Raw genomic sequence first — 16,495 nt, 5'->3', positions numbered from 1 at the left:
ACTCACATACATATATGTATATACACACATCCATACTTGTCTGTCATGGACACACACTGCAAATGGAGAGTGAGCTAGGCCCAAAACTGAACAAAAGGAGGATCTGATCTAGTATTTCTTCCTTTCTTCTTAGAAGTTAGCTTATCAAAGCTAAGGGGGGTGGGGGAAGGACAAAGATCTTGTTTTTCTTTACCTTTCAATGTTGATGGGGGTGACATATTTTTTAATCTGACACCAGGGGTAATGTCACATACTTCTATTTTATCCTCATGCGAAGAGAAAGAAAACACATGAAAGCTCATCTGGGGCTTAGTGTAGTTTTCTGTAGAGAAATAACAAAAATAAGAGAAAATGGGGGAAGAAAGAGAAAAGAATGAAGGAAATTCATAATGTCATTCCCTTTTGTTATTAAGCTTGATGTCTGGAGAGGAATTGAGGTCATTCTCATGTAACCAGAAGACAAAGACTTGAATGGGAACAGATTTAGTGAAGACTTCTCAGGGGTATGGGACTCAGAAAAAAAAAAACTTAAAAAACAAACTTAAAAAACTTAAACTTAGGCCCAGGTTTAGATTCCTCCAGGGTCAGGTGATTTCCATGTACGGCCATACAGTGCATTAGGATCAATGATTAGCTAACTAACTAACTCTTCATAACCTAACTTGCATATGCCCACGCAGTATGCAGTCCCCACTCTGGTCCGCCTGATTTGCATAAGTTCTCAATGCCCAATTTGCATGAGTCATCAATGCTTCATTTGCATATGATGACGTGTATTTTCGCAGGTTTTGTAACTGTTGGGGAGAGGGAAATTTGAACCGGGAAATTTGAACTGGGTTTCAAAAGGGATTGGTTAGATTTTGCGCCTAGAATGTAAGACCATGCTACTCAGCCAATGAGAATAATGGTCAGCAGTGGGAGGGGAATTTCCACAGTCAGGGTCTCTATAAATTGCCATTCTGCTTCCGTAAGGCGCCTCTGGACTCCAGCTTTACTGGTGAAGGGACTGCCCGCTTCTCCTGAGAACGAGTAAAGGAGCTTTTCTGGTTTTACTTTTAGACACCTCTGAGCCGTCAATTTGAGTAAGGGGGGGTCATGCTATCCCACACAGACTTTCTATGGATTTATATAGACATGAAGGGAGGCAGAAGAGGGAATGCTGCTGGTTTAAGTGGACTTTTCTTTAGGCAAATCCAATAAATGAAAACCTAAACTTATGGAAAAAGATTAATTGAGGGAAGATTCTTTATTTTACAAAAGGGGTCCTAACACCATTAGAATTTTTTCCAATTCAAAATTTTGTTTTTCAGGAACATACTATCTTGTTAGGTGAAATATGCTTGCTTAATTCATATGTACTTGCACAGATTATATGTACTTATATATTGTATTACATTATACTACATTATTATATATCATATATATATACACATGCTTTTAAGAACAAAAATGTGTATGTCTATGCATGTACAAATATGTAAATATATGCACATATTACATATATACACACATACACACATATGTGTGTGTATATCTACATATATACATATGTATCCCTTCTGTGGAAGATTAAATTATAGAAATATTCTTAATTTAGAATACTAATATTCTTAAGTTTTATTATTAGACTTGGATCTGGAACAAAATGGGAAAGCTTCTAAGTAGCAATTAACCATTGATTGCTATCCTTATTGGCAATGAAAACCACAAGATTTATTCCTTCAGTCAGTCTAATAATTATAATTATTTCTGGGGCAGCCACAATGTATAATAGCTCTGTGGAGAACAGCAAGAAGTCTAAAATATGGCCCTTGCCATTCAGAAGTTTATGACATGGTTGGAGATGGTGTATATCAATAATTGCAACTACAAAAGTAACATTTTGTTGGTTTGGCTTTTGTACTATATTTTTTCTTTTCTTAAAAAATAAATTAATTTTTTGTTACATTTTAAATTTTGAACTATCTCCCTCCCTTGCTCCCCACCCTTGCACTACAGAAGGACACCATTTAAGATAAAGGAGAGAGAGAGAGATCTATCTACACACACATATGTAAAACCACATGATGCCTAATTCTATTTATCACTTTTTTCTCTGGAGGTAAATAGCATCTTCCTTCATAGGTCCTTTGTAGTTTATTTGAATATTTATAATATTCAGAATAGCTTAGTTGTTCACAGTTATTCTTTGAGCAATATCGCTATTACTATATACAGTGGTTATATATATAATATATATATTATATAGGTTCTCTCATTTCACTCCCTTATTTCATACAAGTCTTTTTGTGCTTTTCTAAAATCAACCTACTCATTATTTCTCACAGCTCAATAATATTTCATCACAATCATACACCATAACTTGTTTAGCCATTCCCCAAATGATGGACTTCCCCTCAATTTCCAGTTCTTTGCCAACACAAAAAGGCTGCTATAAATATTTTAGAACATATAGGTTTTTCCCTCTGCCCCCTGCTCCTCCTGATCACCTTGGGAAGCAGAACTAGTAATGGTATTTCTGAGTCAGAGGGTATATACCATTTTATAACTCTTTGGGCATAATGACAGAAAGCATTCTGGGCAGAGAGAATGACATGGGCAAAGGCACAGAGAAAGGATATTTAAGGGACAATGAGTAAGGAAGTTTGGCTAGAGCAAAGGATTTATATAGAAAAGCAATTAGAAAGAAGGACTGATTAATATGGTGAAAGAGTTAGAATTAAGTTGGACTGAAACATAACAAAGTTCTGAGCATGATCAATTTATTAGGAAAACTCAATTACAAATAAACAGGATCGCAGCTTCCTCAGCAAAGCTAAGAACCTGCATGAGGAGGACAGCTTTCTTTCATAGTTTTGAGGAGTACAGAACAAAGATCAGGACTTTGTAGATGGGGAACAAGTTATGATTGGTTAAAAGAGCTCAGCATCATGAATGACAAAATCAACATGGTTGGTTACAGGGCTGAGTTGTAGGGGACAATATAATTGGTTGGAAATTGGGAAGGAGGGGCTAGCAACAACCCCCTCCTGCCTTCCTACAACTAAGAAATTTTCACTGTGTCTACCTGCAATGTGGATCATTCTTTTTTGGATAACAGATAGATAACCTTGAAGGATCACTTGGCGATATAAAGATACCAGACCATTCTCCCTGGTGTCCACCCGCATTCCTCAAGCATAACAGATTTCCTTGATGCGAGAATAGAACAGCGATTAGCCAAGTTGGATTTCTAACCTTAGGACCTGCTGAATTTCTGAACTAAGTTCAGAGACAAAGAACCATGACTTAAGCAGTTACTGGACAAAATCAATTAATTGCAAATAGAATCAATTAAAAGATAATGCAGAATAAATCTGTTTGTTTCAATAGCAGTATATCTGCTATCAAAAATATCTGCTATCAAAAATCAATCAAAGCACCAAGAAGTTACTTCATAGAACTAGGCAAAACACGAACAATTCATTTGGAGGAATAAAAGAACAAGAATCTTAAGGGAAATAATTTTTAAAAGGAGGAAGAGGGGGAATAGTATTTCCAGACCTCAGACTCCTTTCTGATCTCGCTGCAATCTTGTGGAACTGCTCTAACTTCTCCCCCATGCCACAGCAAGCTCATTCCTGGGAGAACCCCATCCTCTCACTAGCCTTGGTAGTCTCCGTCCTCACTACTGTCAGCCTCTCTAACTGGGGAGCGGGAGAACTCGGCTCAGAACACCTCCTCATTTTTCCCCTGGCTGCATTACTCTGGGACTTCTCTGACTTGCTACCCTCTCTGCTACTTTTCACTTTACTTTTTTTTTTTTATCTTCTCCCATTACATTGTAAGGTCCTTGAGGGGCTAGTTAGCTTCATTCCTTCCTTCCCTTCTCTCTCTGTCTCTCTGTCTCTCTGTCTCTCTGTCTGTCTCTCTGTCTCTCTGTCTCTCTGTCTCTCTGTCTCTCTCTGTCTCTCTCTGTCTCTCTCTCTCTCTCTCTCTCTCTCTCTCTGGTATTTGTATCCCCAGCTCTTAGCACAATACCTGGCACATAACAGGTACTTAACAAATGGCTATGGATTACTGACTATTACCAAGCAGTAGTCGCTAATATTCTTTGAGACTAGTTAAAAAAATTTTTAATGTCAATACAGCAGACTCATAGTAAAAATCAGAAACAATTTAACTCAACGGTCTAGAGTTTGATATTGACAAGAACTGGGGAAACTAGAAAGTAGTCTGACAAAAAAATAAGTTTAGATCAGCAGCTTACACTTTATATCACTTTAACTTTCATTTAGACATGACCTAAATATGAAAGATCACATAATTTTAAAAACATAAGAAAATAGATAGAATTGGTCCGACCACTTTGGGAAAACAAACTAGTGTTATGTTTTTTTAAAAAGTGATCCAAAAAATACCTCAAGGAGATTGAAAACAGAAAGGAATGTCCCATACAGAGCAAAATACACTTAGCTACACTTTTAATGGCTGCAAATCACTAGACACAAAGTGGTTGCTTACTGATTAGTGAGTGGTTAAGCAGAGTATGGCATAAGAAAGTACTCAAATCTTATTGCATTATATGAAACATATCAAGAACTCAAAGAAACATGGGAAGACATAGGGACTAATGCTAATGAAGTAAGAAGAACTAGAAAAACAATATATGTAATAAGTTCAAGATGGGGCACGGTGGTTGAGCAACGTCCACAGGTTAGGAGGAAGGGAATCTGGAGAGTGAGTCTTTGCACAAACATGGTAAAGCACCACAGGAGTCCTTCTTCAAATGTTGTTCCAAGGGGTCATAGTCATCAACCAGGAAAGAAGGAACTAGGGGCAGACTTTTCTGAAGATTGTGAAGGTGGCAAGTGAGGAGAAGGTTAATGTTGGAGGGAATGTGGAAAGACAGGCCAACTAATATACCAGTGTTTATAAAATTATCTAACCATTCTGGAAAACAGTTTGTAATTATTTTTTAATTCTGTTTGACCTAGAGATCTCACTGATCACACATACCAAAAGAAGGTCTAAAAAAGATAAGGCCCCCATATATACATATATGTATATATGTATATGTATATATATATATATATACATATATATATATATACATTTTGTGATAGCAAAGAACTGGAAACAAAATGGTTGCATTTTGATTGGAAAATGGAAAAACAAATTGTGGTATGTAATGGAGTATTATTGCACTGAAGGAGACAAATATAAAGAATTCAAAAAAACATGGGAAAATATATATGAACTAAATCAATCTGAAGCGGGAACACATAACACTTGATGACTGCCATAATGTAAATGGAAAGAACAATTTTTAAAAAAAGCATAGCAAAGGTTAAAAGGTAGCTTGGGGCCATATTGTAAAAGGCCTTAAATGCTGAGGACTTTACAAATATTATCTCATTTGATCCTCACCACAATCCTGAAAATGCTATTACTATCCCATTTTACAGGTAAGTAAACTGAGGCAGACAGAGAGTAAGTCACACAGCTAGTAAGTATCAGAGGCCAGAGTTATCTTCCTGACTCTAGGCCCAGCAGTCTGTCCACTACTGACTGCCTCTAAGACTTAAACTAATTTACGTAGATTTCATGAACATTTTCCCTATGTCTGAATATACTTGAAGGAGCTTGCTGATCCTCAGGAGTTCTGAACCTAGCCACTAATTGCATATATAGTTCTTCAGTTGTTGTTCAGTCGTTTTACAGTTGTATCAGACTCTTTGTGGCCCCCTTTGGGTTTTCTTGGCAAAGACACTGGAGTGGTTTGCCATTTCCTTTTCCAGCTGGTTTTACAAATGAGAATAATGAGGCAACAGAGTTTTGTGACTTGCCCAGGGTCATACAGTTATCCTGAGGTCACATTTGAATTCAGATCTCCCTGATTCCACTGTGCCACCTACCTATCCATATACACCCATATAGAAGCACATCTGGTTCTATAGGTTGGTTTTTTATGCTTTCTTACCCCTATCCTGTGCCTCTCATCACTTGATTCTGTTTCCCCAGATTAATCTTGCTTTGCTCCACCTATTGAGAAATTATCAGTGTTCACACCAGCCTTGGAGTCTGCACTGAGTCTCTCCCAGGCAATCAGTAAAGGAAATATGACTTATGTGTATGATTTGCATGACTAGGTGAGGATTGGTGGATGATTTCTTCAACCCATGTGAATGTATCACACATCACAGAATACTCTGCTCCTTCTGAGAAGAGATTTACATGGGAAAGTGAAGGAAGAAATAACTGTCATTGTGTGTGACTTACTGAACAGGGCATGCCAATTCACATTGGCCTTTTCTTCTGACTGATATTGATGGACCATGAGTACCTTATGATGGTCAAGATTTTTCAACAGTTCTTCACAATAAAATGGAATCCCACAGCTTCCTTCCACTAAGTACCTGTAAAAAGAAGCAATGAGATCTGTACTTAGGTTGAAAAATTTTCTCTGATAAAGGGGAGGTGGGAGGGGATTAGTAGAGATTGGAATTTTTCCTCATGGCTTCCTGATCACCAGAAAACTTATATGGAAATGGCCTCATTTCCTGCCTAGCTCCTCTTCCTCCTCTTCACTCCCACCCTCTTTCTTTCTTTGATGCCCTTCTTGGAATATCTTGGTAAAACAGAGGCATGATGACCAGAGGAGGATTAAACTAGAAGCATGGCACACAACGTAATAGTATCAGCTAGGCCACTGTTCCCAACATGGAGAACTGGGAAATATTTAACAAAATAAACAAAAGAACACAAATGACAATAACATGTGGTTTTCTAAGTCAACATGTGGCTTAGAGGGATACTCAGAGTTTCTATCTGAGTTGGACACCACTGTCCTGGACCATGGCCTTTGATCACTTCATTTCTTTTCTCTACTCTTTCTGCCCCTCCATCTCTGTCTCCGGCTAGTTTTCAAACCCTTTTTCATTTTTCTTTTCTCCATCAACTTAGCACCCACTTCCACCTTCCCTTTACTTCCTCTTAGGTTAACTTCTTTCTCTCCCTTTTCCCAACAAATTGACATTAAGGAAAATTATACCCCTACAAAGCCTTCCTCCTGCTTGTCAAGCTGCTGTCCAGCATGACCAGTATGTCCCAGTACAGCAGTAGGAGGAACAGGGCCAGGGGCAGTGCTAATATTATGTGGCAACAGCCAAGGGCAAAGGTGTCATCTTCATCTTCTATGTCTCTCTATATGAGAAAGCCCCTTTTAACTTGGAGAAAAGAATGGTGCCACCACATCCCCTGTTCTAGAAATCCAGCTCTCTTTCAGACCTAGGAAGAGAATTCTATCCTTTTTGTTTGTTTGGGTGCAATCCTGCTGGCTTCATCATTTCATGACTCCATGACTTTTCTAAGGTCTTTAGCAGTTCTGGGATCATACAGTGTTCCAGAAATCTTGGTGAAGTTTTAAAAATCTCTGAAGTTAAAAACTACAAAATTATCCCCCAAAAATCATTTGAAAATTCAGTTAATTATTTTCACACTTGTTTTGTGAATTTTAGATAATTTTAAATTTATTTTAACAAGATGGAGCATCCTGTCATTATTTAATGCATATAAAGGAGTTTGTGGATGATACTTACTCAGACTAGTGGATCTATATAGGAGGTCTTCTTTCTTGGCCACCTTGGTCATCTGATCTAGCTCTGTTAGATTTTTATTGTGTGTGGTCAAGTCAAACCTAATGTGTATGCATCAAAACCTTATTCTTTGAATGCTTTTAAGGTTAGGACTTCAAATACAATCCTTTCAGTCATTGGGCAGTCATTGACGAAATTCTTTGCAAAGTTTAAAGGTCAACTAAAACTATGTATATATAGTACAAGACCATCGTTACATTGGATTTTAATAAGACACATATCAGTATTTTTAAATATAAATAATTAACCTGTCAAATGAAATATTTTTTTCTAATTTTGTAACATTGATACTACTGAAATTATTAAAACTTAACACTGGCCTGAGATTTTGGGGACACCCTGTATAGAAATGCAAAGTGAAAATAGGAAGATACTATTAATCAAAATTCTCAACTTCCTAGAATCTTGTCTGACTGACCCTGAATTACCCTTGGGCAAGAATGTCCTGAAAAGCTCTTTGAAGAAGATCCAGCTAATTCTGAATTGATGTCACTCCCCCAACACTACAGAGTGGAGATCTGGCTACAGATCTTAGACCCAAACTGAACCCACTGTTGTATAAATCTGGATACCCACAGCCAAGCGTTCTTCAGAGATGGTAGAGACAAGGTGTCATTTACACTGGAGTTTGCCACCTTGCCTCCTGAAACTTGTCCACAATAATGCCTCTTTGCAGTTGAACTGAGTACATATCCTTGATTGCCATTTTGTGTTAAGAGAAAAGGGAAGTGGTACATATGGTCTTCTGCCACTAAGCAAAGGCAGAAGAATTCTAAGCAGAAGTCACAGTGGGCAATATCTCAGGTGTGCATGGGGGGTGGGGGGGGGAGGGACAGTAGCTATTATAATAAGCAGTTCCTTATAATAGTCCTAATAATCACAATACAACTTACCACATAGGATTCTCCAGAATCAATTTATGCTGGAGTTGGAGAATGTAACAAAATTGTTTCTCAGGGGTGGAGCCCTTTGGGCTACAAATCATTCACACCATTATAGTGGGTACTCAGAGGTAAAAGAAGACCATAGCTATGGTATGATACCTAATTTTCAAGTGTACATTGGAAGTTAGCCAGAGAATTAAGTAATCAGCCTTATGATCCTTTCAGAAGGCAATGGTGGATGGGCCACTTGATGTTGCCCTCCCAGATGTGTTCTTCTATATTCCTAGACCATGGGATAGAGCCCAGCTCTGAAAGTGAGAGTCCTTTTCCCTTTTTCACTCAAGATTTCCTCACCTTTTTTAAGTGTTAAGTTACCAAAGTCCCAGAGTAAGAATGGGTCACTTACATTTCCAGCTCCTTGGGGATGCTATCCACATTGAGGTCAAGACAGACCTTGGACCGTATATCTTTCGCACTTATCTCACCAATAATGATATAGGTAGTGTTCCGATTCTTCATGATGGCACTAGCAGATTTGCAGGGAGCATCGATGAAAGGAGACAGCGACATGATAAGGAATACATTGAGTTTCTGGATCAGCTTCTCCAAGAAATCCCAAGAGGTTGTGTCAATGTACTGGGCTTCATCAATAATGAAAATGAACTTTTCATCTTTACTTGTCTGAACAAGGTAGAGGAGACAATAATTGGTGTAGGATTTCAGTTTTCATGACTATATGGGAACAGTGTATGTATGCGTATATTTTTTTTGAGTGCAATTAGAAGCGATCACTTTTAAGGAAAAAATGTCATGCAATAAAATCTTAAGAATTCAGTTTCTGCAGCTGGAAACTTATGAACATTTGGATGGTACAAATTCATAGCATAAACAAAATCAGAGGGAGAAAAAACTATTTAAAAATGCTTACATGCACAAATTCTTGGCATGTTAATTGAACATCACTTTTATCTTATCAATACATTTGGGCTTATAAGGATACCTATTTGATATCATTTATTTTCTATCCTTTCACAAATTAGTTTTAAACGTTTTACTGCCTAAGCCAGTGTAAGCACTTCACAATTAGTCATATGCTTGTCATAATTGACTCTTTCTGACTCCCTGACCCTGTGTCCGTGGGGTTTTCTTGGCAAAGATACTGGAGTGGTTTGCCTTTTCCTTCAGCTTTGTGTCTCCATTTTACAGATGCGGAACTGAGGCAGATAAGGGTTATGTGATTTGCCCAGGGTCACACAGCTAGGAAATTTCTGGAACAGGATTTGAAATCACATCTTCCTGACTCCAAGCCTAGCATTCTATCCATTAGCTCCCTGAGAAGCATATTTTATAACTTCCTTTTTAGTTTCTCTAGAAAAATTAAGAAAAAAACATTGCTCTAGTCTAAAAATCCTTTCCAGGCTTATGTCACTGGATAAAATGGTTTAAGAGCAAAAGGGATTAGGAAATAGTGATTAAGGCAGAAAACCAAACTTTGAACAAAAGGTATCTCTTGTTGGGTTATGATCATTAGCTTCCCATACGTTTTATTTTATTTTCTTTATTTTTTTTGTCTATGTTTTCTTTCACAGCATAATTACTACGGATATGTTTTGCATGACTACACATGTATAACCTATATCCAATTGTTTGCCTTCTCATTGAGGTGGGGGGGTGGTAAATGGAGGGAGAGAATTTGGAACTCAAAGTTTTAAAAAAACAAATGTTCAAAATTGTTTTTACATGTAACTGGAGAAAAATAATCAAAAAAAGATCATTAGTTTCCCCAACTGTGCAAGTCTTTGGGCTAAGACCCACCTAGAATTAATGCTCTGTTCTTATCTGAGAAAGAGTTAGAATACTGATCACAGGGAATCTCTCTTTCAAGAGATTGATCCAAGGAGGAATGGGACAATCCTAGCTGAAGATGAAGTAATTATTATTAGTGACTATTGTTTTGGAATGTTAATACAAAACTGTGCTTTCATATTGTGACTTTTTTCTTCAAGATTCCTGTAGGTGGTACTTCAAATTGTCTTTGTGCAGGGAAAGGTCTGAAGGCATGGGGGAAATATGCCAGTTCGAATATTTACCTCTCTTAGCTTTAAATATCTGGATATAGAATAATTTTAAATATTTTTTATGGTAGATTTGGACCAGAAATGCAGAGTACAGCATTAATATTTTTTCTTCAACATACTGTCACAGCATCTCCGTGGATAACTACCAACTGCTACTCTGGTTTGGAGTCTGACATGAATGGGATTTCCTCTTCCTCTTTCAGTTGCCCTGTAATATTTTAAACAGCCACCAGGTGGCAAGGGGTAAATGCAATTCTGGACAGATGGCAGAATAATCTTGGGCAAAAGCCTTTTTCCGGAGGAAGTTTGAATGATATTCAGTCCAATTAGGCAAACATTTATTTAGCACACTTTTTTGCAAGAACTAGGACATAAAAATGAAGATGAAAACGACCCAGTCCCTGATCTTAACAACATTACGTGAGGTAGGGAAAGGTGAAGGATAGACATACTAAAACATATATTGTAAAACCAGGTTACGCGAGATAGAGGCATAAGAACTAAAATTCTAAAAACCTAAGCAAGTAAATAAATCTATGGCATAAAGAAAAAAACCCATAACAAGCCAAAGGGAACCAAATACCAATAAGATCCATTCTCTCCTTCGTGGGCAGATACTTTTTTCTCTTGACTTTACCTTATTTTCAAATCAAGTAAATAATTTGTCAATATCTCACCCCCAATCTATGTCTTCTTAACAAGACATTTTGTCTGAAAGGTAGCATTTTCATGAAGGCAGAAATTCGGTAGATTTGTAGTCAGTAGTATTTGCTCTCAGCATGAAGGCCACTCCTTTTTTTTTCTGACTTCTAAAAGAATGTTCTTAGTTCGGTTTGGTTTTTTTGTTTGTTTGTTTGTTTGTTTTTAATCATTTCTTTACTGGATATTTTGGTTGCTTCTAGCTTTTTTTTTTTCTTTTAACATTTATTTTCACAAAATTTTGGGTTACAAATTTTCTCCCCTTTTATCCCCTCCCCCCCCAAACCCAGGCATTCTAATTGCCCCTGTGACCAATCTGCTCTCTCCTCTATCCTCTCTCCCTGTCCTTGTCTCTGTCTTCTCTCTTGTCCTGTAGGGCCAGATAGCTTTCTTGACCCCTTAACCTGTATTTCTTGTTACCCAGTGGTAAGAACATTACATTTGGTCCTAACACTTTGAGTTCCAACTTCTTTAGCTCCCTCCCTCTCCACCCCTTCCCCTTGGAAGACAAGCAATTCAATATAGGCCAAATCTGTTTAGTTTTGCAAATGATTTCCATACTAGTTGTGTTGTATAGGACTAACTATATTTCCCTCCATCCTATCATGTTCCCCATTGCTTCTATTTTCTTATGGTCCTTTCCCTCCCCATGAGTGTCGACCTTGTATTGCATTCTCCTCCCCATGCCCTCCCCTCCATCCTCCCCCCCACCCTGCTTGTGCCCCTGTCCCCCACTCTCCTGTATTATGAGATAGGTTTTCCTATCAAAATGAGTGTGCATTATATTCTTTCCTTTAGTGGAATGTGATGAGAGTAGACCTCATGTTTTTCTCTTGCCTCCCCTCTTTATCCCACCAATAATAAGTCTTTTGCTTGCCTCTTTTATGAGAGATAATTTGCCCCATATAACTTCTCCCTTTCTCCTCCCAATATTTCTCTCTCACTGCTTGATTTCATTTTTTTTTTAAGATATGATCCCATCCTCTTCAATTCACTCTGTGCACTCTGTCTCTATGTATGTGTGCGTGTGTGCATGTGTGTGTGTGTGTGTACTCCCACCCAGTACCCAGATACTGAAATGTTTCAAGAGTTACAAATATTGTCTTTCCATGTAGGAATGTAAACAGTTCAACTTTAGTAAGTCCCTTATGACTTCTCTTTGCTGTTCACCTTTTCATGGTTCTCTTCATTCTTGTGTTAGAAAGTCAAATTTTCTTTCCAGCTCTGGTCTTTTCATCAGGAAAATTTGAAAATCCTCTATTTCATTGAAAGACCATTTTTTCTCCTGAAGTATTATACTCAGTTTTGCTGGGTAGGTGATTCTTGGTTTTAGTCCTAGTTCCTTTGACTTCTGGAATAACCTATTCCATTCCCTTCGATCCCTTAATGTAGAGGGAGCTAGATCTTGTGTTATCCTGATTGTATTTCCACAATACTTGAATTGTTTCTTTCTAGCTGCTTGCAATATTTTCTCTTTCACCTGGGAATTCTGGAATTTGGCCACAATGCTCCTAGGAGTTTCTCTTTTTGGATCTCTTTCATGCGGTGTTCTGCAGATTCCTTGAATATTTATTTTGCCCTCTGGTTCTAGAATCTCAGGGCAGTTTTCCTTGATAATTTCATGGAAGATGATGTCTAAGCTCTTCTTTTGATCATGGTTTTCAGGTAGTCCCAGAATTTTTACGTTGTCTCTCCTGATTCTATTTTCCAGGTCAGTTGTTTTTCCAATAAGATATTTCACATTATCTTCCATTTTTCGAGTCTGCACGCTATGTTCTGTGATATCTGTCTTTCTCATAAAGTCCTTAGCGTCCATCTGTACCATTCCAGTTTTGAAAGATCTATTTTCTTCAGTGAGCTTTTGAATCTCCTTTTCCATTTGGTTAATTCTGCTTTTGAAAGCATTCTTCTCCTCATTGGCCCCTTGCACCTCCCTTGCCAACAGAGTTAGGCTAGTTCTCAAGGTGCCAATTTCTTCAAGATTTTTTTGGTTCTCCTTTAGCAGGGAGCTGATCTGCTTTTCATGCTTCTCCCTCATCCCTCTCATTTCTCTTCCCAGTCTTTCCTCCACCTCTCTAACTTGATTTTCAAAATTCCTCTTGAGCTCTTCCATGGCCCAAGCCCATTGGGTGGCCTGGGACACAGAATCCTCGATTTCTGTGTCTTTGCCTGATGGCAAGCATTGTTCCTCCCCATCAGAAAGGAAGGGAGGAAGTGTCTTTTCTCCGAGAAAGTACCCTTCAATAGTTTTATCTCTTTTCCCTTTTCTTGGCATTCTCCCCAGCCAGTGACCTGACCTCTGAATGTTCTTCTCACACCCTCCTCGCCTCCTGGTCCTCCCAGCCAGCGTTTGGGAACTGAGATTCAAATGCTGCTTCCTGCCTTAGGATTTTTGGCGGGGGCAGGGCTGCTATTCAGTGTGAGAATTAAGTTCAGGTGGTCAGGGGCAGGGCCGCCTCTCAGGCTCAGTTCCCTCAGGGGGTTTATGCACAGACCTTCCACAATGGATCCAGGCTCCCGCCCGTTTGGGGAGCCCTTGTCTGCAGCCGCCTCTCAGCTTCTATCTCCTGGGGGGGCCCGAGCCATGGGGGCACCCCACTCCCCTCTCGACCCGCCAAAGACACTCTCTCACCTACCCCCGTCAGTCACCTGTTGGTGGGGGGGCTTGTGCCGCTGCTGGAGATCCCGTCTCTGGAGCCTTCTCAGATCTGTACCTCTCGGAGCCACGGCCGCCGCCGCCGCCGCAGGTCCGGGCTGGGCTCCACGTCTGCAGCGTGACGGACCTTTTGCGAGAGGTTTGCAGGTCCCTCTGTGGGTGGAGGGACCCGCGTGGCCACTGGAGATCCCGTCCCTGTAGCCCACTCGGATCTTTTCCTCACGGTGTCGCTGCTGTGGCAGGGCTGCCCTCTGCTCCCCGTCCCGGCGCCCAGTCCACGGCATGAAGGACCCCCCGCGAGAGGTTTGGAGGTCTCTCTGGAACAGAAATCTCCCTCGCTCCAATATTCCATGGTCTCTGGGTGCAGAATTCGCCCTGGGTTGGTCCCCTCTAGCCATTCTGTGGTTTGTGGGTTCGGAGCTGTGTGTATGTGCATCTTTCTACTTCGCCATCTTGGCTCCGCCCCCCCCTCGGTTTGTTTTTTTTAATCAGAAAAAGGCTTCACTTAACACCATTCCTCTCCTTTCACTTTTTGATATATTCAAAAATACATATCCAAGTTATAGTAATAACAAAGTTCAACCTTTTCCATCATGTGAATGCAACCCCAGTTTCAAAGCTCATTCAGTATGAGATTCTCCTTATTGGTGATGAATGCCCTCTCCTGTGTGAGGGGCTTTCGTGAGTCTCTTTGGATTTCAACTGTGCTAATATTGAACTGACTGTGCATCCGTGATACAAACAAAAGCTGGATTTTCAATATGTATTGGCTAATAATGTACTTGGATAATATTTTATTGAAAAATATTTGCAACAATACTTATTTAGTATGTTGGACTATAGGTTTCTTTCTGGTTTTTTCTCTCTGGTTTAAATAGCAATACTATATTTCTGTGATGAAGAAAGAATTTGATAGGATGGCTTTTCCTATTTTCACAAAGAATTTATGTAGGAGGGAACTGATAATTATTTAACAAAGGGGGATATACATACAACACATTTTAAAATTTAATCTTAATTAACTTTTACCCTATCACTTTCTTAAGTCTAGACAATCAATGAAACAATAAATCAAGCCTTGATTTGTAGCATTTGCTAATTTTCAAGGAATAAATGCTTACACTGAAAATGGAACAATTAGTCTGGTCTTAGCTGGCTCTAGCACACCCCTGAGCTTATGGAACCTTGCAATTAGTTGTTCTTTCAATATATACTAGACCTTGTAAATCTGTCTTAACTTGGGTTTGTTTGTTTTCTAACCTTTGTGAGTTTGTTTATAACTTGTTAAATTTCTTTTTTTGAAATTGGGGTAAGCCATGCATTTTATATTTTTAAAAATATTCTTGTTAGTTTTATTAGTATATACTTGAGGAAAATAGTTTTTAATAATTTCCATTGTTTCTTTTTCATTTGTTGTGATTTTGTCTTTTTTCTTTTGGTACTAGTAATTTAGTCTTCTTTTTAAAGCACTAGACTAGCTAATGGTTAAGCTATTATATTATTTGGTATTTTTTATCAGCTACTTTTATTTATCATTTTTATTTATTTATTATTCTTTTTTGGTTCTGCTTTCAATTTTGTGAACAATCTCTTCTTTGATTTTCAAAATTTACATTTTGTTGTTTACTTCCAAGGTTATAATTTCATACCCAATTACTGATCTTTTCTTTCTTTTGTTGATGAAAGTATAAAGTATAAAGCCTGCTTTAGTGGCATCCTAAAAATGTTGGTATTTTATCTAATTGTTGTCATTTTCTTTGATGGAATTGTCTATTGTTTTTATTACTTGTTCTTTGATTCTCTGGGATTGTCTCCAATTGCTGTTTAGTGCCTTTTTCAAAATCTTTTAAGAATATAATTTTAATGTGTTATAGTCTGTAAAGAATGTGTTTAATATTCATGTATTTATTTTTAATGTTTTATTCTCTACTATGCCACGAGTTTTTGTAAGTGTGCCATTCCCTCCTGAAAAGCTGGCTCCATTAATTTCATATTATGATGTGTCATGGATGCTAGATGAGTCCTTAAATCAACTTCCACTGGCCAGAGACTGCTCTTTGCACTTCTGGGCATCAGTAAATCACAGGCTGTAAAACACCACTGGGGCTGAGGCTGAGGATTCTGGAGGCACTGATCTTTCAAATCCCCAAGGATAAAAAACCTTACTCCTTTCAGGTAGAATAGAAAACCAGCAACCAGCCTAAGACAGAAAGCCCTACGGCCTCTTCCCTTGCAGAATGGTTTTACTCCAGTATCCATGAGTAAAGAAGTCACTGAGATAACCCAAGAGCAAATAATCATAGTAGTAATCCTAATAATGGTGAGGATAGTTAGCATTTATTTAGTGCTTACCAAACATCAGGTACTGTGCAGAGTAAGCCTTTTACAATGATGATCACATTTGTCCTCACAAAACTCTGGGAGCTAGATGCTATTAGTATCCCTTTTTTACAGATGAGGAAACTGAGGCAGAAAAAGCTTAAATGACTTGCCAAGGGTCATATAACTAGTAAAAGTCTGAGGTAGGATTTGAATTCAGGT

General features: G+C 38.5%; 1 protein-coding gene across 5 annotated transcripts in view; it reads right to left on the bottom strand.

Annotated features, from left to right (window-relative positions):
• The window catches only part of ADCY10 (adenylate cyclase 10), a 142,645-nt gene that overhangs the window by 34,468 nt on the left and 91,682 nt on the right, over window positions 1–16,495 (bottom strand). For all 5 annotated transcript variants that reach the window (XM_072648724.1, XM_072648722.1, XM_072648723.1 and 2 more), the window contains 3 exons: window positions 8,928–9,202; window positions 6,262–6,398; window positions 194–322 (listed from right to left, as the gene is read on the bottom strand). In XM_072648724.1, the coding sequence (XP_072504825.1) occupies window positions 194–322; window positions 6,262–6,398; window positions 8,928–9,202 (541 nt within the window). The remainder of the gene's footprint in view (window positions 1–193; window positions 323–6,261; window positions 6,399–8,927; window positions 9,203–16,495) is intronic.

The sequence above is a fragment of the Notamacropus eugenii genome, chromosome 2 (genome assembly GCF_028372415.1).
Source record: "Notamacropus eugenii isolate mMacEug1 chromosome 2, mMacEug1.pri_v2, whole genome shotgun sequence".
Lineage (NCBI taxonomy): Eukaryota > Metazoa > Chordata > Mammalia > Diprotodontia > Macropodidae > Notamacropus > Notamacropus eugenii.
This window is presented reverse-complemented; position numbering and strand designations above follow the sequence as displayed.